General features: G+C 37.2%; 2 protein-coding genes across 10 annotated transcripts in view; one reads left to right on the top strand and one right to left on the bottom strand.

Annotated features, from left to right (window-relative positions):
* Cenpp (centromere protein P) overlaps nucleotides 1-26,697 on the top strand; it is a 188,926-nt gene that overhangs the window by 84,274 nt on the left and 77,955 nt on the right. The window contains exons 6-8 of one of the 8 annotated variants that reach the window (XR_873273.3): nucleotides 8,363-8,548; nucleotides 19,623-19,725; nucleotides 23,946-26,264. The exons of 4 other annotated variants lie outside the window; for them this stretch is intronic. Coding sequence is in view for 2 of the 4 variants with exons in the window: in XM_011244406.3 (XP_011242708.1) it covers nucleotides 19,623-19,688 (66 nt within the window). In the remaining 2 variants the exon portion in view is untranslated. Of the gene's footprint in view, nucleotides 1-8,286; nucleotides 8,549-19,622; nucleotides 19,726-21,426; nucleotides 23,303-23,945; nucleotides 26,265-26,697 lie in introns of those variants that run through there. 3 more of the 8 variants (XR_003950462.1, XM_011244406.3, XM_011244407.3) reach the window with 3 other exon arrangements.
* Nucleotides 1,112-24,234, bottom strand: Aspn (asporin). Of its 2 annotated transcripts, none has more exons than NM_025711.3 (8): nucleotides 23,960-24,234; nucleotides 16,761-17,036; nucleotides 14,645-14,757; nucleotides 11,217-11,430; nucleotides 9,776-9,886; nucleotides 5,143-5,236; nucleotides 4,783-4,921; nucleotides 1,112-2,243 (listed from the first exon to the last, which is right to left on the bottom strand). In NM_025711.3, exons 2-8 carry the CDS (start codon nucleotides 17,011-17,013, stop codon nucleotides 2,046-2,048), a joined length of 1,122 nt encoding a protein of 373 aa, NP_079987.2. In that variant the 5' UTR covers nucleotides 17,014-17,036; nucleotides 23,960-24,234; the 3' UTR covers nucleotides 1,112-2,045. The 2 variants fall into 2 exon arrangements, with proteins under 2 accessions (NP_079987.2, NP_001165952.1); NM_001172481.1 differs by having other exon boundaries at nucleotides 16,761-17,019.

Raw genomic sequence — 26,697 nt, 5'->3', positions numbered from 1 at the left:
CATGGTCTTCTGCACTCCATGGGTACCTTCAACACAAGGCACCAACACATACATCTAAGTAAAGATAAAAACAAATTCATTAAACCTTTAATTTTAGAATAATTGCCTTTATAGTATTTTACTTTTAAGGAATGCCTATCTTTAAATTTTTCTCGTCATTTTTAGTTTTCTCATCGGCCCACAGTTCAATAATACATGTTTATGTTGTATGAACATTTATGATTTGCAGTGTTTCACAGGGGCTGAAGAGATGGCTCAGAGGTTAAGAGCACTGACTGCTCTTCCAGAGGTCCTGAGTTCAATTCCCAGCAACCACATGGTGGCTCACAACCATCTGTAATGAGATCTGATGCCCTCTTCTGGTGTGTCTGAAGACAGCGACAGTGTACTCACAGGCATAAAATAAACCTTACAAAAAAGAAAAAAGAAAAAAAAATTCACATACACTTTTGTTTAGTAATCACAGCAACTTCACTGGTTTCCGCTGTCACCTCTGTCTTGTGTGCAAGTGAAGATGCAGACCCTAAGGGGGTAGCCTGCTCCAGATTATAAATGAGACTGTATATCCTACTCAAAGTCCTGCACTCCTATTTCTATACCATTTAGACTAGTGATAAGCCATTGTTATTTGGATCTGCAACCCTATAGGTGGAACAACAATATGAACTAACCAGTACCCCGGAGCTCTTGACTCTAGCTGCATATATATCAAAAGATGGCCTAGTCGGCCATCACTGGAAAGAGAGGCCCATTGGACTTGCAAACTTTATATGCCCCAGTACAGGGGAACACCAGGGCCAAAAAGGGGGAGTGGGGGTGGGTGGATATGGGGGACTTTTGGTATAGCATTGGAAATGTAAATGAGCTAAATACCTAATAAAAATGGGAAAAAAAAAGAAATACAATATATAATATGAAAATCAGGGCTACAGAACATTCGTTATATTAATAAATAAGAATATACTATCACAAAAAAAAAAGTTTTTTCCTTTATAAGAGTTGTCATGGTTATGATGTCTCTTCACAGCAATAAAACTAACTAAAACATTTTCTAAAGAAAGAGAAAGAGTATGTTCCTGATTGGGGGAGACAAATTAAACCAGAGCACACATTTTTATTGAAAACCAGTATTTAATGTTTTCCTTATTGTCACTTTTTACTTAATTCATAATGAATATCAGTTTAAAAAAAACACATGAAAGTACTATTAAGTTTTGTTCAGTTTTCAGTTTTTGTCACCTTAGCTATGTTTCCAGGCATTACCCAATGTGCATATTTGAAGAGATAAGTTGATATAAAATTGATTGGCGTCCATACTGTTCCAAAGGGATATCCTGAAATATTCCTAGTTGAAGTAATAACACTATGTAACCTAACAGTTACTGTGTTCTTCAAAGCTTATATAACTGATCATAAAATGCACATTATAGATTTTATATTAGCAGTCATTATATTTTTACAATTTTATAGCCAGTTAATAATTTAAAAAAGATATTCATGTGTTATAGCCCAAACCAACTCTGATGAATATTATCTGTGAATACTTGAAGCTTTATTATGAGTTGAGAATTTTGATTCTGTCAAACTATATGTATTCCAACATTATTGGAAACATTACAGTACTGTCCAAGTTTTTTTTAAAAAACTACTAAAAATATATGTACTCTTCAAAATGCTGTTCTTGCCAGTTTTGTTTTTCTAACAGCAAAGATATGACACAAATGTTACTAAGTCAAGCATTCTGTTTACAGTACAATTCTGTTTGACTGACTTGATAATGAAGGGTTAAATACTAAATATCTTTTTTTGCCGAAAAAAGAATGTTCAAGCAAAAGATTTACGCAAGAATCATTCATGTGCAGAAGGACACTGCAATAGAAATTTATTCTGAGCATCAATAATTAGGCAAAATTCTGTTGAAATTTTTTGTCATTGACCATATAGAATAGAATTTTGCTTATGTGTATAATACTACCATTACTAGGACAGTTCAAGTATTCCAAATGTATACATTTTTGAATTTTATATTTAATGGATGTCATGAATTATTTTCCAACATTCCCAAGCTGAACACTCATTCTGCCAAGAACACAACGAAATGTTGCAGGTTGTATTTCCCAGTACTTCATTGGGTTGTTGAATAAACTTATTGCACTGTATAAAGATTTCTTCATCTTTGGCACTGTTGGACAGAAGTCATTCACTCCCACTTTTGCAATTGAATTATAATGAAGGAAGATTATCTGTTGTAGATAAATAAAAAGAATAAATTTTAAATGCCCGGTAAATATAAAAAGAAATGTGTTTTTAAATAATAGTTGGGGTTGTTTTATCTGGAACATGGGCCTCATACATGATAAAGAAATATTCTCCCACTGAACTACACTTCTGATCCTTATTATTTTTATTTGAGACAAAATCTTGCTACTTTATAAAACGAGCCTTAAACTTTGGATCTTCTGGCTTCAGCCTCCTGACTAGTACCTGGGATTGCAGATATAAACCACTATTCTTGGATATAGTCAGCATTTGTTTATGATTTATGGCTTTATTCAGTTGTTTTTCTTATTTGTTTGCTTATTTGTTTTGGGGAGGTTGAGGCAGGGTTTCTCTGTATAGCCCTGGCTGCCCTGAAATTCGATCTGTAGACCAGGCTAGCCTCAAACTCAGAGATCAACCTGCCTCTGCCTCCTAACAGCTGGGATCAAAGGCATACACCACCACACTTTAGCTTCATCTGTTTCCTTTATATCGATATGAAAGTATTTTCCCATAAGATAAATATATTCATTTATATATGTTAAGTACTTATAACAAGTCAAGCTTAGGTGTTATTGAAAGTGTTTGGGGAGAACTTTGTCACACAGAACTCTGTCGCCACCCAGAATACATAGCCTGTTCATCTTAGCTACTTTGCTTTTCTCTTCTGCTTCCCTCACCTTATACATGTAATCACTACTATGCCATATTTATGTGCCTTTTGCTGGTAAAGCTATTTATTCCTATTACTTATGTAATCTGCTTTCATTTGCCAAGATTGATCTGAGTCTGTTCGTGAGTAATATAGACAGATGTTGACTAAAATATTTATGTTTGGTCTTGAACTGTTCCTTCATTCTTTTCTATATCAGTCTTAGGATATTGGGAAAGATAGTTTATTTCTCCGACTGCTCACTGTCATAGCAAGGTATTAGAACATTAAGCTCAATGAGAGTAAAAACAAGGTAGGCCTGAATTTGATAACTTTGCAGATACTTATTATTAACTTGGGATTTGTGTTCTTTTCTGCATTAAAATTGTGTCTATTATGAAATGCTAGGTTGTAGTACAGAGTTGTAGATGTGGAAATTGGGGTGAAGATAAGGCATGACTTGAGGGGGGAAACTGGGCTGTGTTCATGGCTACAGAAATGTCAAAGTCCAAGATCCATGCCTACATGTAGTCTATTTTTAGCAGCTTGAGTCTCCAGAGTGCAGTGAATGAAACTTAAAAGACAGGAGAAAAATGTGGGCATGGTGATACACACCTGTGATCTTGGCATTCAAAAGATTGAATGAGGCAGGAGGATTATGTGATTTTAAAATGTCTGTACTGCATAGTGGTTTTAAGACCAATCTGGACTACGTAATGAGATCCTATCTCAAAGAGCAATAAAGAAAAAAATGTAGTACAAATAGTCCTCGATACTTGGTTGCTTTTGCTTTGCTACTTGAGAGAAAAGTCTTTGCAAAATAAGGAAAGGCCATGGCAAAACTGGATTGAAGTGAAATAAGGATTTTTCATCTGAGAGCCATAGATGGGAACCTAGGGAAACTAAAAGTTATAGGATTATGTGCAAAATAGCATCTTCAGTTTTGGTGACTTCTGCCAGCAAGAAAGGACAAAATGTGAACTTCTTAGAATGTGAGGGTACTGAGAATTCAGCCTTTTGCTTCACACATTCTATGTAGGCATCATAACTCTGAACTACATCTGTAGCTTTATAGGAACTTCTTATGCTCTGTAGTAGTGTGAGCATGGCCCCCATAGACTCATATGTTTGAATAGTTGGTCCCTAGTGGTGCAGCTACTTGGGGAAGATTAGGAGATAGGAACTTGCACTGCAGGGGTGTGTTACTGGGTGAAGGCTCTCAGATCCCCATCATTCCCAGTGTACGCTGCCCTCTGCTTGTTGATCAGAATATGAGCCTCTGGTTGCTGCTCCAGCCACCTGTTGCTATGGGTTTCACCCTGCCATCATAGGCATTATGGTCCTACCCTGTGGCCCCATAAGTACAATTAACTCTTTCTTTTATAAGTTCCCTTATTTGTGCTCTTATTACAACAATTAAATAAAACTAACACATGCTTCGAATAGTGATTTTTCAGTTAATTTCATTCGCTGCTGTGAATGTTTAAAACTGTATACCCAATACCTAGCACCTGGATCCTAACCCTCTTGCTTTGCCTTGTAGAATGTTTCTAGAACAAAAGACACATGATTCTACTTAGTATCATGGCTAGTCCTGCTTGACAAACTTCAACAACTTGAGGTTTGCTTAATAAACAGATTGTAACAGTGACCTCAGCATTTTCAGTAGGTAAAAGTGTAGATGGAGAGGGTCTTATTTTTCTTGAGTGGTATCTGTAGGAAGTGTTCTCCTCATGCTCCCCTACCCACACATTGGAGTCATTATGTTTAAAGTTTTGTTGTTGCTTGCTGGATCATTGCTTGAGATACACTAGTATGTTCTTTACAAACTAAAGTGCCCCTATCTACCAAACACAAGTACAATGTTTTACCTGGAGGTATTTCAACTCCTGTAATCCTGAAGGGATTTTTTTTAGTTTATTGTGTTCCAAGTGTATCTCTCTCACACGTGGTATATTAGCAAAAGTTCCATTTTCAATATCTGTGATTCTGTTGTTTCCAAGACCCAGCCTATAGATGATAAAAAATATATTATGGTTAGATTTGAGAAGAGTTTGCTAAAAACCTTACCCTTTGTAGGATGCAAGCCTATTAGCATAGGCAGAGACAATAGTGATCCTCTCTGGTTTTTTTGCCCTTTACACTTTGTTAAGAAGATCCCTGTGCATTCTCTTGTTAGTGCTACTTCATTAATGCTACCATGATTCTGTGAAGACTGTAAGAACATTTACCTTTGCAGTTCCCTGTACCGTTTAAGATCTTCAAGTTCCACCGTTGAAATTTTATTAAAATCTAAATGAAGCTCCAGCAAAGTTGGTGGTAGGCCTAAAAAGAAAAGTGTGTTAGACAAAGTAAGGCCAGGCTTCAGTGACTGCTTCCCAAGTTTCAGATTGTGAAATTAGGCAAGTATTGTAAACACTTTCTCTTTAAAAATCTGTTCATTATAGAAGTTTTCAGGCATAGTCAAAAGTAGAAAGTATTCCATGAACCACCAAACCGTTGCCCTGCTTCAACAACTAGCCTCATGTTTCCACTTCATCTCCCTCCCTCCCTCCCTTGCTTATACAGTCACTTTCTGGCAGGAGTTTAGCTGAAATCTACTGCATGATGAAATTTTATCTTGAATACTTCACTAGGTGTCTGATTAGATCATATTTTGTTTAGTGTTTACATAACCACCTTATAATATACTGCAAAATTGCCAGCAATCCTTTATCATTCTTTTCCTCAGTTCTCCTAAGTTGTCTCCATTGTTTTAAGTGTCTTTTCCTTGGATGTGATAGCACACACCTATGTCCTCAGCACTTGAGAGCTGAGGTGGGAAGGTTGCAAATTCAGGGACTGCCTGGATATCACAGGAGACCCTGTCTCAGAAGCACACAACCCAAGGACTGAGATTGAAGCTAAGTGGCAGGCTCAAGTAAGACTGGAGAGATGACTCCGTTTTTATGAGCACTGCTGCTCTTGTAGAGGACCCAGGTTCAATTCCCAGCACCCACATGGCAGCTCACAATTGTCTGCAACTTCAGATCCAGGGCTTCTGTCACCCTCACACAGACATGGATGCTTGTAAATTCTTAATGCACGTAAAATAAGAAAAAAATTAAAACAAATAATATACTACTCTACATACAAACACACACCAGAAATTTAAATAATATATTCCTAGCATTTCCTTCCCTTTCTATTGATTTGTTTGAGTAGCTAATTTGATTGGAATCTTTTAGACCTGGCTAGCAGCTTCCAGGTGACACTGTTCATCAGAACCCTGCAGTCTTTCTTTCTTCTGTGACTTGGCCTTCAGATCCAGCTGGAGTAGGTCATCCTTCATTTGATGCATTAGGCATTGGTGGCTTGTTGCCTTGATCTGGCTGGTCTTTACTAAGAATTGGAAATATATTTGATTGAGATGGTGTCCACCTAGGGTCCCAAGGTTGGCCACAAATTCCTGGTTGCAAAGCAGACTCCTTCCTTAGTTTCCAGAATAGCTAGCAGTGCATGTGTACTGTTGTACTTGGCTTTGGTTACTCGATCATTTTTTCTTTCTTTATGGATTCATTAGCTGGAATTTTCTCAGTAATTTTCTATGATTATTTACTTTGTGACATTATTTTTATAGAACAAGCAGTAGACAAGCTTGATTCAGGCAAATTCATACATTGCCCACGATTACCTATTCAGCCATTTGTTTCTTAACAATACCAGTATTCCAAGTTTTACACTGTTGAGATGCCTAGTCCATTGCAGCACTTACTCTTATCTGAGAAGTTCAACTAGAGTGCCCTAGCATGGTGGTCAATCCATGAGCATTTGTTCTTTTCACACTGTGTGACCAGATCCTAACCTTCTGCATTTGTAGCTGGCATGAAAGAAGCTGACCAGGGGACTCACTGTGGTTGTCATTTTTCAATGTATTGTTTGCCAACCTGTGATTCATCTTGCTGGAAAAGCTTCCTGTTCTCAACTTATCCTGAAACATTTCCTTGCCATATTAATGGTAGAAACTGGTGAATGAAATTGAAATATATTACTGTTACAGTAGACTTTACAGCTAAATTTATTTTGATACCTGGATTTAATTTGAATATAAAAGTAAACCACCTTGAGAGCAGAAAAATGATTTTTCTAAATTAACAGAATTCTAATTACTTGAATTCTGTTTTAACTTAATTATATTTCTACAGTGACTATATGATACTTTCAGTTTTAAGACAAAGTGTCTGATATAGAAGCAAGCATCCTGGTCTTTGGCTCTTAAAAATCTCTCTAGACGCTCTTACAGGATATTCCCTGAGTCTGAGGTGTAGGGGATTACATTGGGTATTTATCAATTGAGATTAGTATAATAAAATCATTTATGTTCTGCATTTAAAAAATAAAAAAGACAAAGTGTCTGTCACCAAAGACTTAATATTCTCTTGGAACAGACAGTTCATTACATGGAATTACTAGATAGTGTCTTGCGTCAGCCCAGTCTGTAGAAGTTGTAGAAGAGCAAACTCAGTGGGGAGCTTAGTGAACTTAAGGACACAAGGGAGGTGAATGGCCAGAGAACAGAATGGGCCCTAGCCTCTGAGATAGGCGTGAGCAGAGGTATATGCAGGATGGGAACCTAGCAAAAGCACATCTGCTGCTATCAAATAGTAACATGCTTTTGTATAGGAAGATCTATTCCCACCACAAACCACTCCCCACCCACATGGGACTATGCAGTAGAATTTCCCACACAAACAGGAAGGAAGACCTTTTCCACTTTCTTCCTGATAAGACCTCCTGGGATGTCTTGACATTTCACCCGGCTGAAAGCTATATTACTAATAGAATTTGGCATGCAGTCCTCCTTTGTCCCCACCCCCCACCTTCACTCCTTTCCTTCTCTGGCTTCTCTGTGCTCTATGCCAGCTTACATGCAAGGAGCTATGTATGCTTGACCTACTGGGTAGAATATTTTTTGTCACTGCTATAAAAATTACAAAACTTCGGGTTTCTAGTAAACAACCACTTCAATTCTAAAGGTATTTTATATGTGTAGATATGAATTAAACTAGTTCTTTCCTGAGATCTCCCCATTTTTACTTTATCTTTCAAAAAAGTGAAAAGATACTTTAATTTTTTAATATTAAATAAAATTATTTAATTGCAATGAACATGCAAATAGAAACATCACATAACTAGATAATGGTGATCATTCAAATAAACAGTTGGTTCCAAACTTTACATATTTCAGTGAATTTCTATACAGTTATAATCGCCATTCTGAAGCCATGGATCCTCACTTAGGATTTTACATTCTCTCTCTCTTTCTCTCTCTCTCTCTCTCTCTCTCTCTCTCTCTCTCTCTCTCTTTCTCTTTCTCTCTCTCTCTCTTGAAATAGATTCTTCTCTTACAGAATACATTCTGACCAAAGTTTCCCTTCTCTCCACTCCCCACTCACCTCCTCTCACCCCCAGACCCACTCCCTCTCCATTTCTTCTCAGGAAAGAGCAGGCCTCCAAGAGACAACCACCAAACATGACCAAACAAGGAACCTGGAGGCAGGAACTTATGCAGAGGCCATAGAGGGATGCTGCTTATTGGATTGGTTCCCCTGGCTTACTCAGCTTGCTCTCCTATAGAACCCAGGACTACCAGCCCAGGTATAGCACCACCCACAGTGCCCTCCCGCCCTTGATCACTAATTGAAAAAAATGCCTTATAACTGGATCTCATGGAAGCATTTCCTCAAGGGAGCCTCCTTTCTCTGTGATAACACCAGCTTGTGTCAAGTTGACAAACAAAACCAGCCAGTACAATTCCCTTGATAATTTAATTTTATATCTATAGGTTTTGCTGCATGTATTTCTATCTGGGGAAGTCAGAATGGGGTTGTGATCAGTCTTGTGGGCAGCTAAGAATTAAACCTGGGTTCTCGGAAAGAACAGCCAGTGCTCTGAGCGCTGCTGAGCCATCTTTCCAGTTCCATATAAATTCATTTGTATTTAAAATATCATATTCCCTATCCTGTACTCTTTGTTTTGTTTACTTTGAATCAGAGTAGTAGAAAGGGATAGGTTGTTGTTTTTATTGGTAGATACTGATATTGAAACAAATGGTATTGATGTGGGTTATTTCTGATCCAGATAGTCATCAACACAGAAAACATCAGGTAACAAGTTCAGAAGTAAGACAATCTAGCACAGTGAAGGAACATTTTTTCTTTGAGTTCCTGCTTCAGTCCTATGAATCAGGACGGAAGGTTCTGGGCTCCTTTTAGTAAGGTTGTTGATATGTACTGTGTGCCACAGAGTCTTCAAGCCTTTCACTGTATTAGCATGCTAATCTTCACTATACCCCTGGGAAGATGTCTCAGCTCTTTGAGACTGACAAATTCTTCGTGCCAAAGCCAGTGCTGCCCCCATCTGGCCTCACAGTCTCTGTCCCCCTCAGCCATAGCAGCACAGCTAGTGATAAGGTTCTTTCCCCATTCAACCTACTCTGCTGTTTACAGAATTTTCCACCTCTATAGAGGTTTAGAAGAATAAATGTCAGAAAAAAAAAGAAGAAAAATAGAAATATCATTGCTTTTTAGTGTTTGTTCTTACTGGGAAAAAAAGATTATGGTTTAATGTCAAAAAGATCACTATGTATTCCTCTCTGTATGGGGAAAAGTATTAAATGTCATACTGGTCAGATACGCTGGCCCTGGGACCTCTGACTGTAGATAGTTCTGACAGTGTAGACTGTAGTATTTTACATCTGAGGAATTAATGTCAGATAATATATAACAATGTTTACTTATTGAAAGATTGTCCTTTTGTTTGTTTTTCAAGACAGGGAAAAGATGTTTTTTAAAACACCATATTTTGAGTAAAATAAATACAAACCTTTTGGAATTGAGGTTAGTTTTGCTTCAGCGATCCTGATATGGAATACTGTCACCCCTTCAAATGCCCCTGGTTCTATCCCGTTGTTCTCAAGAGGGTTTGCACTCATTTCTGTGAAAGAAATGACATGATTTAGCACAAATCAGTTATGGAAACTCACCACAGAGGATACCTCTGAAGAATATTGGAGAAGTGTGCTCTTCAGTATTCATATTTCCACTCATTATACCTACTTGTGTGTATCTTCTTTCTGTAGACCTCAGGAAAACACTGCTTTTAATTTTGTAAACTGGAATATATAGCAAGTCTTTATTTTTTGTTTCTTTCTTTTGAACCAACTGAGTTGATGACATTACTTTCCACTGTACCATAAGCATGATGGTTTGTCCATTTATAATAATAATGCAGCAGGGGGAAAGAACTTTTTACATAATTAAGGGTATTTGTGTTTGCCATTTTGTTACCTCTCAAACAGTTTGGGTGCGTGTGCACGCATTCATGGAGGCCAGAGGTTACTCTTGGATGTCATTCCTGAGGTGCTCCCCGATTTTTTTCATGGTGTTTTAAGTTGACATAAAGTAATTACACATAACTATCTTAGATTGGTTTGTTTGTTAAGATGGGTTTGGTTGGGTTTGGTGGTTGTTGTTGTTGTTTTGTTTTTGTTTGTTGGCAAGTAGGCTAGGCTAGCTGACCACTGAACCATAGGTAGCTGCCCATCTCTGCTTCTCCAGTGCTGGGATTACAGGTATACACTACCATGTCCAACATTTTAATGAGGATTCTGAACATCAAACTCAGGTTCTTATACACTTTACTGACTGCGCTATCTCCCTAGCCCTACCTCTTATTTTAAAAATAGTATATGTCAATTATAAATTATATAATTAATACAAATCTAACTTAAAAGAAATGTCAGTAACAAGCTATTTCATAAATGCTAGGCATTTGGTTGAATTGAGTGTATGGACATGAACCGTGCTTAGGTGTTTGAATAGCTGTTACGGGGAGATTGCATAGTTGCATGACAGGCATAACAAATAAAATAGTGAGATTCAAATTGTACAATAAAATATTCTTCATATTATTTAAAAAATAGATAGCCAAAATTAGGTTTGTATTCCAAATAATAAAAGAATTAATTGTGTACATCATGTTTTAATAATTTATATAATACATTAAAATACAACCTTTAAATTTAATAGCATAGGTTTTATTAATTAGGGTTCAGTTTCTAAAAATAGAGCCAAGTGTGTCAGGAGATTGTTGAAAAAGAGAGAACATCACAAAACTTTCTATCCTATAATTTTTCACATATAATCTGTTTATTAATAAATTAACAGGTTCAAATATGAATTTTTGAAATTACTTAGAACATGAATAGCCTAAATTTGGCTATTAATTACAATTTCAAGATGTCCCATTCTTTGGGAAAACTTACCCAAAACATGTAAAGCATTCATTCCCTTGAACGTGTCCTTTTGTATCTTCTTAACTTTATTATCATGAATTCTGAGTTCTGCTAATGATTTGGGAAGATTAAGTGGAATTTCACTTAGTTGGTTGTGGGATAAATATAGCCTTCTCAATTTCTTTGTGGTTAGAAAGGTTTTTGGGTGAATCTTTGTTAGCTTGTTGTTGTTCAGAATCAGAGCCTAGATAAAGCATAGAAAAATACACTTTGTTAGGCAGAGGTTCTCAACTTGTGAGTCATACATAACCCCCTTCACATGGGTCGTCTAAGACCATCAAAACCCACAGATTTTTACATTATGATTCATAACAGTAGCAAAATTATAGTTACAAAGTAGCATCAATGTAGTTGCTGGTGACTACAACAGGAAGAACTGTCTTGAAAGGTCACAGTACTAGGAAGGCTGAACCACTGGTTTAAGGGAATGGATTGATGACTGGTTTTTACAAGAATTAGTCAGGAAATCAATATAATTTCTATCATTTGTATATTAGGTAACAATACCAATTACAACTTCAGCTTTAAAATGTTTATTATTGAATCAGAAAAATGCAATACTTTAATGGCTGGTACTAGTTAAGATACAGTCTTTGTAAACTTTGAATTGGTTGTTAATAAATTCACAGTAATGGTTTACATGCAAATTAATTTACTTCTTTCTTGTCCCTCTGCTATATTGAGCAGAAAGAATTTCTGTTTACTAAGGGTGGTGGCAGGTTTCTTAGTATCTTCAGGACATTTTTTGTTCCTCTAATAATCTGAATCTGTCAAATAGCAGCTAGAGATTCTTTTATAAATTCTACCTACACTGTTCTTCCTTTTGTTTCTAAATAGACTCAATATGTCTTGCTGAGAGTGCTCCTTAACACATACTGGCTGCACACAAATCCCTTCAGAGCATGCTCACTCATTTCACTCTTGGATTTTTGAAATTACATGAAAGGAGTGATAAGTAATAGAACTAGGGTAAGGCTTTCTCTTCAGCTCTCATCCAGCTCTGTCACATGCCAAATGATGTAATGCCTGGCATGATGGCAGAGCAGCCTCAGGTCAACTGTATTGTCAGTGTTGGCTTTTACACAGGAACTGGCTGTCCTGCAGCCTGGATTCATCACTAACAGTATAGAAGAAAATGCAGTGTGTGGTCGCTGTTGGTGACACAGCAGAGAAGTGAGTAGGGAGGCCTGTGAGTGTTCAGGGGTCCCAGTCACTCTGTATGTTGTCCTTCCTATGAGAGTACCAGCACCAAGGGGGAGTGTGAAATACAGCAGAGTCCCAAAACATTTTGATTCTCTTTTAAGACAGTTAATATAAGATAATACTATAATTAAACTTTTCAAAATTATGCAGTATACCACTACTTCAACTATAAAACACCTGCTTGTGAAACTGCTTTAGCCATGGCACATGCTTCCTGTTCCATCTACTTGGGACAGCTAGAAAGGATAGTCACTTAAGCCCAGGAGTTTGAGGCCAGCCTGGGTAACTTAGTGAAACCTGTCTTGTAAAATCTAAAAAGGATGGTGGCTTACATTAACACATTTGGTCAGTCTGATCAAACTAGCCTGACAGTGATACTGATTAACAGTTGATGAAATCCCTGTCTTTGAATAACAAATTACATGTGTTCACTCATTTAATCTTATAACCCATTCTACAATATCCATGCCATTATTACACCCTTCTTACTGTGGAAGAAGGTGAGACAACTTCCTCCAGTTATATCGCTGATAGTGTGAAGAGCTGTGCCCAGGTTCACCCAACACCAGAAATTTATCCTTAACACACTGCAGTATATACAACTGACTTTAAAAATACTACAGAGGCATAAGAATTTCTCAGCATCTTTTAATACATCATTTTTCAATGAAAAATGAGAGTAATGTCTACTGAGTTCCTGAGCTACTCCTAAAATATAATAAAATTATGCTATACTGATTTGAAACTTTTATAGCTTTGGTATCAAATAACAGTTGTTCCTTTGATTGCTTAATATAATTTCAAAGTAGAAGCATTCATTTGTATTTTCACATTCTCTTTTAAAATTACATATGTATATGTAAATATCTTTTCAGATATCTGATGGTAAAATAATGACCTCCGTTTTCTCCAAGTTTCTATAATACCACATTAGCGAGAAGGGCTAGGTGGCTCTTTGGTAGACTCCATTATGTTATTCTTGACTATCTTAATATGTTCTCTATATATGTTCCATATATGAAAACTACATTTTATTTGGTGATTCTACATTTTCTTTCTTAAAGGCAAAAGAGCAGTCAGAGGCCAACTACCAAGCAGTACGTTACTTAAACACAAGCTCTTTGAGAGAGTTAACTTAATCTCTAGGCTTTGGGTACAATACCTTGCTAGTTGTACCTTTGTGTTCCTCTAACATAATAAGTAGATGTGTCTTTGACCTGGATGACTAGGGAGCAAAGTGACCTCATGTCTCCCAGATACAGACTCTGTCCTTGGCTCCTGTTATATATAAATAGGTCTATATATAAGACATAGTATGGTTATGAATTCTCTTCTCCTCTTAGAATTTTACTTTCTCTAAGGAAAGCCGGCTGCATGTTTATTTTCTCCAGCGCAGCCTAGAAGTATAGGAAATGGCCTGGAAGAGGTAGTTCTGGCCCACCATACCATATAGTATAGAGCCAGAGCTGTTCCTCAGGCTCAGCAGGACAAGGGCAGTACTGACAGGAGCAGTGACGCCCGCCTGACAGCTGTGTCAGGGAGCACACACTCTTCATCCTAACTGAGTTTCAGATTACGTCAGAAAGTCAATGGACTCAGAAAGCTCATTAGGAAATTAAAATATTAATTATGTTTATTGATATAGTAAGGGAAAATTCTTTCCTTTTACAAAGATCAGGGAAAGATGACATATATATTAGTCATCTAAACATAGTCTGTGTGCTTTAGAGGAACTGTGGTGAAATTTTAAGTCAGTAGTTTTACGTAAAGATTTCTTACATACTGTGTTTATTATTGGTGTAGATAATTATTTTTTGTTTGTTTGGAAACAAGGTTTCATTATGTAGCTCTGGCTGGCTTAAGATCCACCTACTGCTGCCTCCTAAGTGCTGGAATCAAAGGCCACCAAGCACTCGAAATAATTATTTTCTTACTCATTTTAGTGGATAGTGAGTGTAATCATCTGATTATGAACTCATTAAAGCTCTCATCCCAGTAACCTTTTATCTGGCTATTACTCTATGAATATTACTTGAATTAAATATATAGCATTTACTTGGCTGAAGGCAAAAATTTTGCAGTAGGACACCCATAGGAAACTAAGATGTCTTTACACTAATACAGTCTAAGAAATCATTTCAGTAGTGATAAGGATTTTCAAGTAAATATTTAAAAATATGAGCATATATTCTTACATAAAGTGAAGTGAGTCCTTTAAAGTCATTTTCTTTAATTTCCTTGATTTTATTATTTTGAAGGTCAACCATTCGAGTATCAAATGGAATGTTGTTTGGAACCGATGTCAGACCTGAGAAACAAACAAACATGTTACAGATGCTAAAGATGAGATCAGTGATCTTGTAGAGATGTGCACTTTTAAAATTCACGGTGATAAGTAACATCAGACTTAGCATGTGTTAAAAAAAAAAAAAAAGACAACATTTTCTTTTGAAAAATCTCAAGATCTCTTTAAGTAATTTTTTATTTTTACAAGGTATCTATCTGTTTTGAACCTGGCTGGCTCCAAGGTGAAATAAATGGTGGTGTGTTATGTTTGGCTTTGTGTAGAGATTACAAGCAATAGCTTAAAGAATGCTCTTTGGGCTGAAAAATAATAGCTTTTTCGCAGATTTGCTGGTTAGTAAGAAACTGGACCATAAGGGTCTTGACCACTGTTTGAGGTTGAGGGGAGAACCAAAAAGAAATTGGTTGGGATTGTATACACCTTTAATCCTAGCACTCCAGAGGTTGAGGTTGGTAGATCTCTGTGAGTTGTTGGCCAGCCTGGCTTACCTAGTGGGACCCTGTCTATAAATAAATAAATGACTAAATAAATAGACTATAGAGTAGAAAGTTCTGATTAGAAAAATAGATATACTAGATTATTTTCATGCATATTCAAAAAAACTTGGCACTCTTTTACTACAGACAATTCCTCTAACTGGCTGTAATTCTTATTTACAGACCCTTCAAATATCTTGATTAGTATGTAGATGTGAGATATAAATTATTTCATTCATCACTTACAGAACAAAGTGGTTTAGCTCTTACCACTTTTCTACCTTTGTGCCTTTAGTCTCTGTTCTTCTTTGCAGTAGCAACAGCTGCCTTTGTTATGTCAGAATAAGATAGAGATACACAGTTCTTTTACATTTTTTGAAGATTATAATTATCTAATTTCTCTCTTCCATTTCCTCCCTTCAAACTTGACTTCCCATGATTTCCTCCTTGTTCTCTTTTGGTGTCAAATTAATATGTGTATCTAACTTGAAGTTAACTAGTCTTGATGGTTAACATGACTAGATTCTGAAATGTACCTCTAGGTATAGACAAGATTAATTAAAGGTGAAGACCCAGCCTGAATGTTAGTGACATCCTCCCTGATAAAACTGAATAAAAGGTGGGGAGGGAAGCAGAAAGATAGCTATTGCTGCCATTCATTCTGTCTGTCTCTGTCTCCTTACTTTGCTTCCTTCCTGCTTATCCCTTGCTTCCCAACCCCTTTCTATTTCCTCTGTCTTGCCTTTCCCCTCTTCTTGCCAGTATGTAAGCTGCAATGAGCAGCCACCCAAAATTAATGGCTCCTCCCAAAGTTATTTTGTTGCAGCAACAAAACAACACAGTGAAGTTACTCAGAAGAATAATAAATTTTAAATAGACTACAGTCCAACCACTTCTTTTCTAGGAAGTTCTAAACCCACATTATTCATAACAAATAGAACATTGCATTTAAAATGTCTAAAGATTTCAGGAAGTCTACATAACTGTCATTGCTCTGCACAGGCACTGTATTTAGTTACCTTAGAATTTTACTGGCAAGTGCAGGATCAACCTTTTGACATTTTGAGTTGAATTGTGGTAAAGGAAATTAAAATTTTTTAGTGCTTAGGTTTGAGAAGAGAAAAATCCTCTAAATCAGGATTTTTTTTCCTTTTTATTCTGAATTTTAAATAAGTATTGGTCTACTGTGGTCTACACCTGAACATTTCTCTGCCTGTTTTGCAGTTCTAGTATCAAAACCAGGGCAGTAAGCAGGAATCTACCACCACTTCATTTTTCTTATATATTTTTTTAATATGAGTCTATTTTTACCTAAGTCGTCCTGTAACTTAGTCCTCTGTCTTAGCTTCCTAAGTAATGTGAACTAAAAGTCTACTTTGCCACATTCACCTTCCACCTATGAGTATAAATAAACCTTTGGTTTTTTTAGTGCCTGAAGAGGGTTTTGAAAGTTCAGTGACTTATTTTATGCCCTTAACCTTTTTGGAATAGCAGTATTCTTCAAAACAAAGCTGACTCTGGAGTCCTTACCTAGATCAGAGCAGTGAACAACTCGAGAGTAACATTGGCACCCAAATGGACATGTTGGAAACAAATCGAAAGGGAAAAAAGGGTTCACTGGCTCTTTCGTTGGAAAAAGAGAGTTGTCGTCATCATCGTTATCGTCATCATCTGTGTCTTCCATATCCTTCAACATCATATTCTTCAGTGCTGTGTGGGAAGGGCTAAAGAAGGGTTTGGCAGAGCACACAGCCAAAAGCAGTAGCATCACATACTCCTTCATGCTGGCCTGTGTACAAGTCCAACCTGACATTCAGTAGACATTGAGTATTAGAGTTTCAAGAGATACAACTTTTGTTATATACATTTCTAGTGTTGGCAAAATTATGACAAAATGACATTTTTATCCATTGCTATGCAGTGTAACATAAAACGTTTTAGAAAGCAATTCAGCATGTGCTTTGGGAGGGAGCTTCAATACTTCTATTAATTTAAACAGCTGGGTCTGTCCATGGTGGTGCATGTTTGTAATAGCAATACCTGAGAGACTGGAACAAAATTTTACAAGTGCAGGCTTGACCTCATGATACCTTGAGATAAATCTCAGTAAAGGAAGTTAAAATGAAGTACTTAGTTTTGAAAAGAGAATTACTCTATGAATAAGATCCCTTTGTTTTCTTTTTATTCTGAATTTTTAGAATAGCCACATCTTAAGAAATAATTCTAAAATGTATAATAAAAAATTGAAGGCAATTCCATTAGTTAAAAGAAAATTTAAAAAGGAGAATGTATTTGCCCAGTGAAATATATTTTAACCAACAAAATGTTTTCAAAGATACTTTAAAATATAGATTATTTTCTGTGAAATAAAGAAGCAAATATTTTAAAATCTGTACTTAGTCTATTTCTAAATAAAAAATAGCTCATACAAGTAAATCTGATCAATTATAAATTACAGTGGTAGAACTATGAATTAAGTCTGTAGGTTTTGTTTTTTGTTTTTTGTTTTTTGTTTTTTGTTTTTTTTTTTTTTGAAAATCAGTTTTACTTGTCCCAAGCTGGCCTGGAACCCCTTACATAGCCAAGGATGACCATGAATGCCTGGTTCTCCTGCCTCCACCTCCGACGTTTAGGATTCAGGGGTATAGCACTATACCTGGTTTGTGTGGTGCTAGGGATCAAACTTAGAACTTGCTAAGCATAGATTCTACCCACTGCATATCCCCAGCCTTGATGAGTTTTGTCTTCTGTTTCTTATTTAATTTTATAAGCAATACATATTTCTTTTATAATTAGAAAATAAATTTTAAAATTGTCAAATAACTAATACTATTTTAACACCTTCCATTGCTGATATCTATGTCACTATCCAAGAATATCCTCAGTGGCACTTATACATACGGACATTTTCCTTGACTTCTTTGTTATCTTACTCAACCCCTTTCTTGTTATTGATAACTTTCCCACAATGTCATTGGAATCTTTTATTTCTAATCTGATATTATCTAATACCCCATATCGGCCAGCTGATGGCCAGACTATTTTTGTTGTTCATTATTTCACTGAGTTTCATATGATTGAATGTTGTCTCTGGTAGATGCTATGTTGTTTTTAGGTGTGTGTGTGTGTGTGTGTGTGTGTGTGTGTGTGTGTGTGTGTGTGTGTTAAAGCTTATACAAACTGGAATGTATCAAGGAGAACCTTTAGAGCATAAGTTCACCATCTGATGTTTGATATTCCCATGGATATATTTACATATCCTCGTTTGAGAGTTATTCTTACTGTTATTTTATGATTTGAAACAGGGTCTCCCTGAAAGCCCAGGTCAGCTCCTTGTAGGTTAATCTTCCTGCCTCAGTCCCAAATATTGAGATTATAGACATCTACCACAACCTATGAAATATATACATTCTTAGACATTTTCAAAAAATATAGTAAAGTCATCAAAATTTGATATATACCAGTGATGTGCATTAGTAAAACCAAGTCTCAACATGAATATATACGCACACAGTCAAGAGCAGAGAGCTCTACAGAAGTCTCTGAGCTTCAGCCACTTTACAGTCTGCTGAGTCTACATTGTATGTCAATGGTGACTCAGTAAGAGAATTCTAGTCAGTGAGGTCTGGCCCCATTTCAGAATACCTGATGCTTGAGTCAACTGTTTACTATGTCCCAGAACCCAGACGCAAACTTTAATATCTACATGGGTTTGCCTTTTCCTGAATTTTAAAGATCAAGAATAGAGCTGGGCTGATGATGCAGGCAGGAAAGTCTTTGTTGTGCAGGCATGAGGACCTGCATGCACACATGCATAAGTACGTGAAGTGATTTCTGACAAGGTTTATGAAATCCACAGTGGGGGCATTGTGCTGGTAATAAGGGCCCAGTGGCTTCTATTGGATAAGGTCACCTGTTTCCTTAACTGTCAGCCTGTTTGCTACTGTGGGATCTCCCTTCTGGAATATCTAGAAACCCTTACATAGGGTTGTAGTTACTGTCGTTTTCAGAGTCCTTTTGTTCTTATCCCTGCTTCATCTCTTCTTCCCTACTTGTGTCCTATTTTGGCATTTAATTGGGTTTTCTGAGATGTGGTTTCACTGAGTAGCTTTGGCTGGCCTAAAACTTGAAATACACCAGGCTATCCTTGAATTCATGGATGTTCCTCCTGCCTCTGCAACTGGAATGCTGTGTTTACAGGTAAGAGTCACCACAGCTGATTCCATTATATCTTTTTACCTTATACCTTTTTGTGTTTCCCTGGTTTCTTTCTTACTGTTAATATCAACTTAGCCTCAGTCTCCAAAATGTTCTTTCTCTAGAAATTCTGCTTTAGGTCCTTAGCTGACTCTTATGTTGTCGCTGACTGTTTGTTTGTTTGTTTTGAGACAGGGTCTCATATACCCTCAGACTGACCTTGGATTCTTTATGCAGCTGAGGATGACCTTGGACAGCTAGTGTGCATGTGCCTACCGCCCAGGTGCTGAGATTACAGGTATACACCACTGTGTGCTGTGCTGGAGCTGAACCCGGGTCTTCCTGAGTACTAAGCAAGCACTCTACCAACTGAAGTTCAGCACCAGCTCCTTTAGTTTACTCTTGCATCCTTAAATTGCAGCTCTGTCTTTCAGATGTATGGCTACTTTTAACTTTACCAATTAGAAGATTACAATTGGTATCTTTGGAACATCCTGTCTTTGGCCTAGCCTAGTTTGAGGTTGCCAGAATTAGTTATTCAGTGAGCATTTCTTTTGTTTTTGTTTGTTCTGTTATTGGAGGTTTGTTTTGTTTGTGTGGTTGTGTTTGTTGTTTTGGTGGGGTTTTTGTGTTCATTGTTTTGAGTATTATGTAGTCCTGGCTGCCCTGGAATTTGCTATATAGACCAAGCTGACTTTGAACTCAGAGATAGTCCTGCCTAGGTGCTAGGATTAAAGATGTGTGCCACCCCACCCGGTCAGTGGGTGGTTTTTTGGTTGTTGTTGTTGTTGGCCAGCTGTAAGCCCACCCTATGTCTACCATGTCTGTCTGTTCATTCGGTACCCCTAAATCCCAAAAATAAGAGTTTCTCTGTTTAACAGAGCCCTGGATGTCCTGGACTCGCTTTTGTAGACCAGGTTTGCCTCAAACTCACAGAAATGTACCTGCCTCTGCCTCCCAAATGCTAGGATTAAAGGCGTGCACCACAATGTCAGGCAGTGTTTCAAGGTCTTAGCCTCATTTTCTAAATTATAAGAAATGAAAATTGGAGGTTATTAAGTTGGCTGATTGTTTTTGTTTAAGTCTTTTCAGGATAAAAACTTGGGCTTTTGCTTCCAGTATAAGAACAAAAACTATTTTAACACTAAGGTATTTGAAATATAGAACTAAGAAAACTGTGGAAAATTTTAAAGTATATATAACAAGAGAAATATGTTAGGGTTCCAGAGTGAATGCCAAGAACACATCTTGATTTTCCATGTGGCCTGGCAGCAGAGTTGAGGGCTGGACTCTTTTGTATGCTTTCCACATGCTGGTGACAGAGATTCCTTTAGCCCACTTGCCTGAGCAAGCTCAAGAGTAATTCCCCCAATGCTGAGTGGAGGTTCAAGCTGAGGAACAGGATGGGGTAGGAGAAGTTGAGTTTGGAGGTAAGAGAGTAAGAAGGAAACAGGCAGGCAGAGAAACAGGAAACAGAACAGTGATGGGCTTGCTTCTCTTCCACATTCTACCTCAGGCTCACTAAGCTTCAGCCACAGTCCTGCCTCCCTGACCTTTCTTACAGTGGTAGTTCACGATTGCTTCTTTGCCTTTTTCAAAACAGTAGTGGATGAGGTATGAATTGAGACTTCTGCCTGCTAGTTTCAGCATTACCTGTCATAGTAGAGGAAGGTAGTTAGTTGTGGCAACCAGCTCCTACACAGCAGTTTTTCTTTTTTCTGGTGAAAGGTACAGATCTGTATATTCATAGTCTGTTACCCCAACGAAAGTACCTCTTAGTGGAGGTTCCTAAACAGTCTGGACTGCGCTACATAATAATGCTAATCAAAGTACTCTAAGGAGCACACCGCCTTTAGATCTTTAGCCACCTATGGCTTCCCTAATGGAAGGCTTTATATTAAAAACAGAGATGCCCTCTTAATAGTTCTCTTTGTGAGTTCTATCCTCTGTTCTCCATTTTAAAAAATACTTATCTTTCTGTGTTTTCTATTGCTCATAGAGAAAACAGAGGCCAACATTGGTACACTGAGGGATTGTCCATTGATGTTGCTAGGTCTCTGCTGCAGATTTGAGGAGTATCTGAGAAGATGCTAAACCTCTGTTGTTCGAGTTGTACATCCACTCGCCACTGGATAATATTGACAGTGCAGAAGAGGGAGCACTGTACAACAGTGCCTTCTATTCGGAAAAATACGCAAAACAGTATTATTTCTTATTTAAGGTGGTTGTTTTAAGCTTGTTAAAACAGGTCAAAGTCAAGCTTACTGGTTTTGGCAGCATTCAGATTGTGCTATTTTTTAAAACTTTAAAATTGTTTATACCTCATTCTCAATATTTTCCTGATTTAGACAGACTTTGCCCGTGTTTGTACTCATGGAAAGTTTTGGGTTTGTGTCTCAAGTTGTAGTCTTAATAAGAATACTCTTGGGAGCACTAGCCCAGTGTTCCTACTGTTCCTAATAAATCAGACCAGTTAGAGCTGAGAGACAGCTCTAGACACCATTCCCAGGAACCATTCCCAGGATGTTTAGGCTTTGGGCTTCCAGAACTCCCTGGAGGCAGCAGAGCTAAGGCAACTTCCTCTCTCCTCTCTACTAAAACTTTCAACCATGTTCTGAGTAGATTTTCATTTCACAGTCACTTCTGGACAGTGAAGCAGCTTTCCTCTGAAAAAGTCTAGGAGAGGTTTGACCAGCCCCTCAGACTTCATAATAATACTAGAAATGTAGCAAAGAAGTCCAGAGGCTTCGTAGTTACCACTTAACTGTCTACAAACATGAAATGGAAATCTTGTCTAAATGAGATGCTGTTTTCTTTCAGAACCTTATTAGGTAAATGAGTCACTGTAATTTTAAATCCCATGTTTAAAGGTCCACTTGACAACTTGATTATTTCAGTTCATAGATATGTTATAAGCTCCAGGTATAAATGTGGCAAACATGTCCCGTGTCTCTTACAGAGAGAATACAGACTACATGCACAGCCTTGTCCTCCATAACATAAATGTCCAAGCATTCATTGGGAAATTTAGTCACTGCACTATTTGTTCATAGACAAAATACTTTTTAAAACAACACCTTTAATTAATTTTAGCTTGGAAATATACACTCTAATTAAGGACTTGGCTATTTTTCTTTCTTTAGGTACCAGTTTTTCTCTTCATCAGCTATATTCAGCACCCTAACTGCTGTTTTAAAAGCAAAACATTCTTGCCTCTCCACTTTTCTGAGATTTCCTGCAGTGCTTGTAAAGTGAGTCTGTTTTGTGTCAAGCCTCGGGTCAGGTATCAGGATATCCATTTTTAATGTAGTGGTTAGATGTAACAGAAGAGTGCATCGCTTCCATTCTTTCCACTACTACACTACAGTGCTTCATGCCAAAACCAAACGAGGAACAGCAGCTTGGATACTTCCACATGAGCTGGGGCTTGAGCTCCAGCTGCTCCCTCAGTCAGTCAGTCAGTCAGTCTGTCTGTCTGTCTGTCTGTCTCTCTCTCTCTCTCTCTCTCTCTGTGTGTGTGTGTCTGTGTGTGTCTCCCTCTCCCTCCCTCCCTCCCTCCCTCCCCCTCTCTCTCTTCCTCCCTGTTTTCTTTTCTCTCTCTCTCTCTCTCTCTCTCTCTCTTTCTCAACATAATGATTCTTGATTGGATTACAAGAAAAATTAAAAAGCATGCTACTTTTAGAGCAATTGATAAGATACACAGAAACCCCTCAGGTTCTTTGTGACTTTGTGACTCAGTCCTTATAACATGTGGCCACTGTTTTACTGGCTGCCACTCCTCTGAACACATGAGCATGAAAGAATACTATGTTCCATTTAGATAACTGGAAGAAAAGTGGTGAAAGCATTATTAATTTTTAAAATCTAAGATATATAATAATATACTTTGTAAAAAATAAAACGTACTTTGTGAAAGAACAAAGGAAATCTTTGTGTGTTAGTCTAAGTATGAGGTTTATGAAAAGAAGTTTCTATTTTTCATATGAAATATAAACCTGGTTAAACTATTGCTGATAGGTATTCTTTCTTGAAATTATGTTGATTTCTGTTATAATTGCCCAGTACTTTTTCATTGTACAATAAGACAATTGTCAAGAAAAAAGTACAGGTTTTCAGTGGTAGAGATAAAAGTGGTATCATAGATTTACATAGTTAAAAAACTTTCATTTAATATATCTAATATGTTCAAACTTCATTAACATTATTAAAGTAATATTGTTTTCCTAAAAGGTTGTATAAGTTGTCTACTTTTTAAAATCAGTCATGTTAATATGATAAAGCATTAGTGAAAGTTTTTTACTTTGTTTTCAAAATGCATAATATTTTAAATAACTTTATTATAAGACATAAAACTAAAGTAATTTTAGTTACAAAATTCACAGAGTTTTTTATATAATGCTAAGGAACTACATACTTCTGGTTTAAATTTTACCGTATAACTCACACATGTTTATTAGTAGTATTAGTGCTTTCTTAGTTTAACAATAAAATAATTGTATACTGGTATGTGTAATACAGACATGAAAACCTACCTTGTCAGAGGAGAGAAGTTTTCTTCAAAGTAGAATTTATCCACCCTGTACTACTTAACTGCAATGTAAGTATCCTCAAGACTCTTCAAGAAGAAAAAATAAAGAAGTGTTACATTTAAAGAAAAGAAAAAAAGAGAACAAAAATCCAGCCCTCCTACCAGCCTCTGTGTGGCTGCTCCTGGGTGATACTGGAATAAACTGCTTCCACAGATTAGTCCATGTTAGTACTGAAGAGCGAGATTAAAACTTGTTACTGCTCATATGTTTTCCATCACTGTTTGTACCATAGCCAAAACTTCTAGCTAAACTCTAGACGTCTACTGGAAGATTTGGAAGTTAAAAAAAAAAAAGCTTAATAATTCATGGCAACTGGCCATTGAAACTGTAGTCACTGTAGAAATACGTGATTTGAGAATACTTTATGAAACTCTAACATAAATGAATACCTATAAATTAATTTCAGAAATCACTCACTGTTTATAGGCTAATAAAACAATTACCAATCTTAGTAAAAAACACCCATATTATATGTTTACCCAAAGTCTACATGTACCTAAGTAGCCATGACTTTGTTTTCTTATAGTGATTGAAGCTATTATGTTAAGCAGATGTCTCAAGCCTTTGGGGGGGGGGTAAGCTTTTAACCCCACAATAGACTTCTTTGGGAACTGCAAGCCAGGCCCTTTAAACTCTTCCTGGGCCTGCGTCTGTTGTGGTACAGATAACTAAGCAGAGTCAGGTAACTCCACCTTTCCTCTGCAAGAGTCTCAGCTCCCTTCTCACTAGTGTTCAAGAGATGCCATTCTTCAAGAAGAAAATCATTTCCCCCTTTCCACTCCAAGAGATTACCCAGCCCCACATCCTTGAAGCACAGAATCCTGTAAGAACGGGCGGTTTATTGACCCTAAGGGGAAATACTCAGTTGGTACAGAAGGTATCTAGTGAGTTAGCAGAAATCTAGTTTCTCCAGTCAAAAAGTATCATCTATGGTTCCCACCGCAAAGAAATGGCACAAATCAAGCCAGTTACAACCATAAAAAATTTGTGTCTCACACATGTCAGGGAAGCTTAATTAGGGATTCATCCTCTCCTTCCTTAGGTAAAGAACTCATCTTTTAACCTCAAGTCTGATGTCACAGGCAGCTTAGCACTCCTAGATATCCCGTTATTTGCATCTCAAGTGAGCTGCAGCCCTCTCAGCAACATCTTATTTGGAGTTAGATGTTCATGCTCTGTTATGCACTTATGTTTTAGTTGTAAATGTGTCTGCTAACTTGATGCATTGGAAACAGGATGAGATTATGAACTGTAGTTTATTAATCCTTGTGCCCAGAGCAGCCAACCTCTGCCTGAATTCTATCAGTGCATAGACATAAAAAGGAAGGTCATGAGTGAAATTCAGTTTGTCCTACACAATGACAGGTTTTATATTTTAATATTTTATTAAAACATATTCAAAGAGGTAAACATACCATAATGGTACAGCTCAATGAGTCCTAATTCTTGATCAAGAATCTGAATCCCTCTCCTCTTCCCCGACAAAGATAATTCAGCATCAGAGCTTACTTTTGAGCTTTGTTCACGCGCCATCACATAATACATTCTTCATGTGTCTTATCTTTTTTTATCCAACACTAAGGTTTTGAAAGTTACCTGTGTCCACATTCTTCATGTGTCTGTTTTTCTTCATTCAACATTATGGGTTTGAAAGTCACCGGTGTCATTGTGGTTAGTGATAGTTCATCTCACTACTATAAACATTGTAGGAATGTGACACATATTATGAACATTTCAACAGAGGTAATTACCTTTTGAAGGATTGTCATGAGCATTTGAAAGTTTTATTTGGGAATTGTATGCATGTGTTTTAGCTGGGTGAGAGTTGATGCTGTATCCTAACTTTGCCCAGGGTACAGCAGGGTAAGCAAGCTGGGACTGAGGGGCTCCCCAACCCCATCAGCATGGGAAGCTGACATTTCCTCCTGCAGTCTGAGAAAAGTCACCTCGGAAGTAGACCCTTAGGTCTCTAGAGAACCTAATTCTTTTGCTTTTCTACGATTTTGGTTATTTTTTTTCCCTACCTTTCTCTTGTGTTTTGCTCTAAACATTGAAGAACTAGTTAAATTAGAACAGCATCTTTAGAAGTTGTGGTTATATTATGTTACAAATGAGATAAATTACTAAATTTAAAAGTAATATTCTTTTTACTTCATGAACAGAAATTTTGACTGCTTTAAAAATATAAAAATTGTAATTTATTTTTTATTCTGCCCTATATACTATGAAAATAAAAATAGATAACTAATACTCTGCTCACATATAATTTCTTTCTAAGATGATGCCTAGTCCTTCTGGTGTAGATGTGGACAGCAAAGATCAAGTCCATAACACACATTAGAATGAACGAAGGCCTGAGAAGCTGTCTCGTGAGTGAGTAAATGCTGTAAGAGCTGTGGCATTGTAGGTGGGCCGTGGGCACACACAGTTGCCTGCCTGCCTGCCTGCCTGCCTGCCTGCCAGCACTCTGTGTTTGGTTTTCTAGCACTTTCTCATCTTCTGAGTTAATTAGAAAAGACTAAAGTACTATGGAAGAAGATGAGATGAGATGACAGGTCCAGGGACCTTACAGTTGGTTGAAGGCTGCAAGGATACATGCCATACATCTTAGTAATGTCCAAAGATGCTGGGCATAGGTATTTAATCCCAGCACTCAGGAGGCAGAGGCAAGTGGATCTCTG

Source organism: Mus musculus, chromosome 13 (genome assembly GCF_000001635.26).
Source record: "Mus musculus strain C57BL/6J chromosome 13, GRCm38.p6 C57BL/6J".
NCBI lineage: Eukaryota > Metazoa > Chordata > Mammalia > Rodentia > Muridae > Mus > Mus musculus.
Note: the sequence above shows the minus strand (reverse complement) of the source record. Positions and strands in the feature narration are given on the sequence as shown.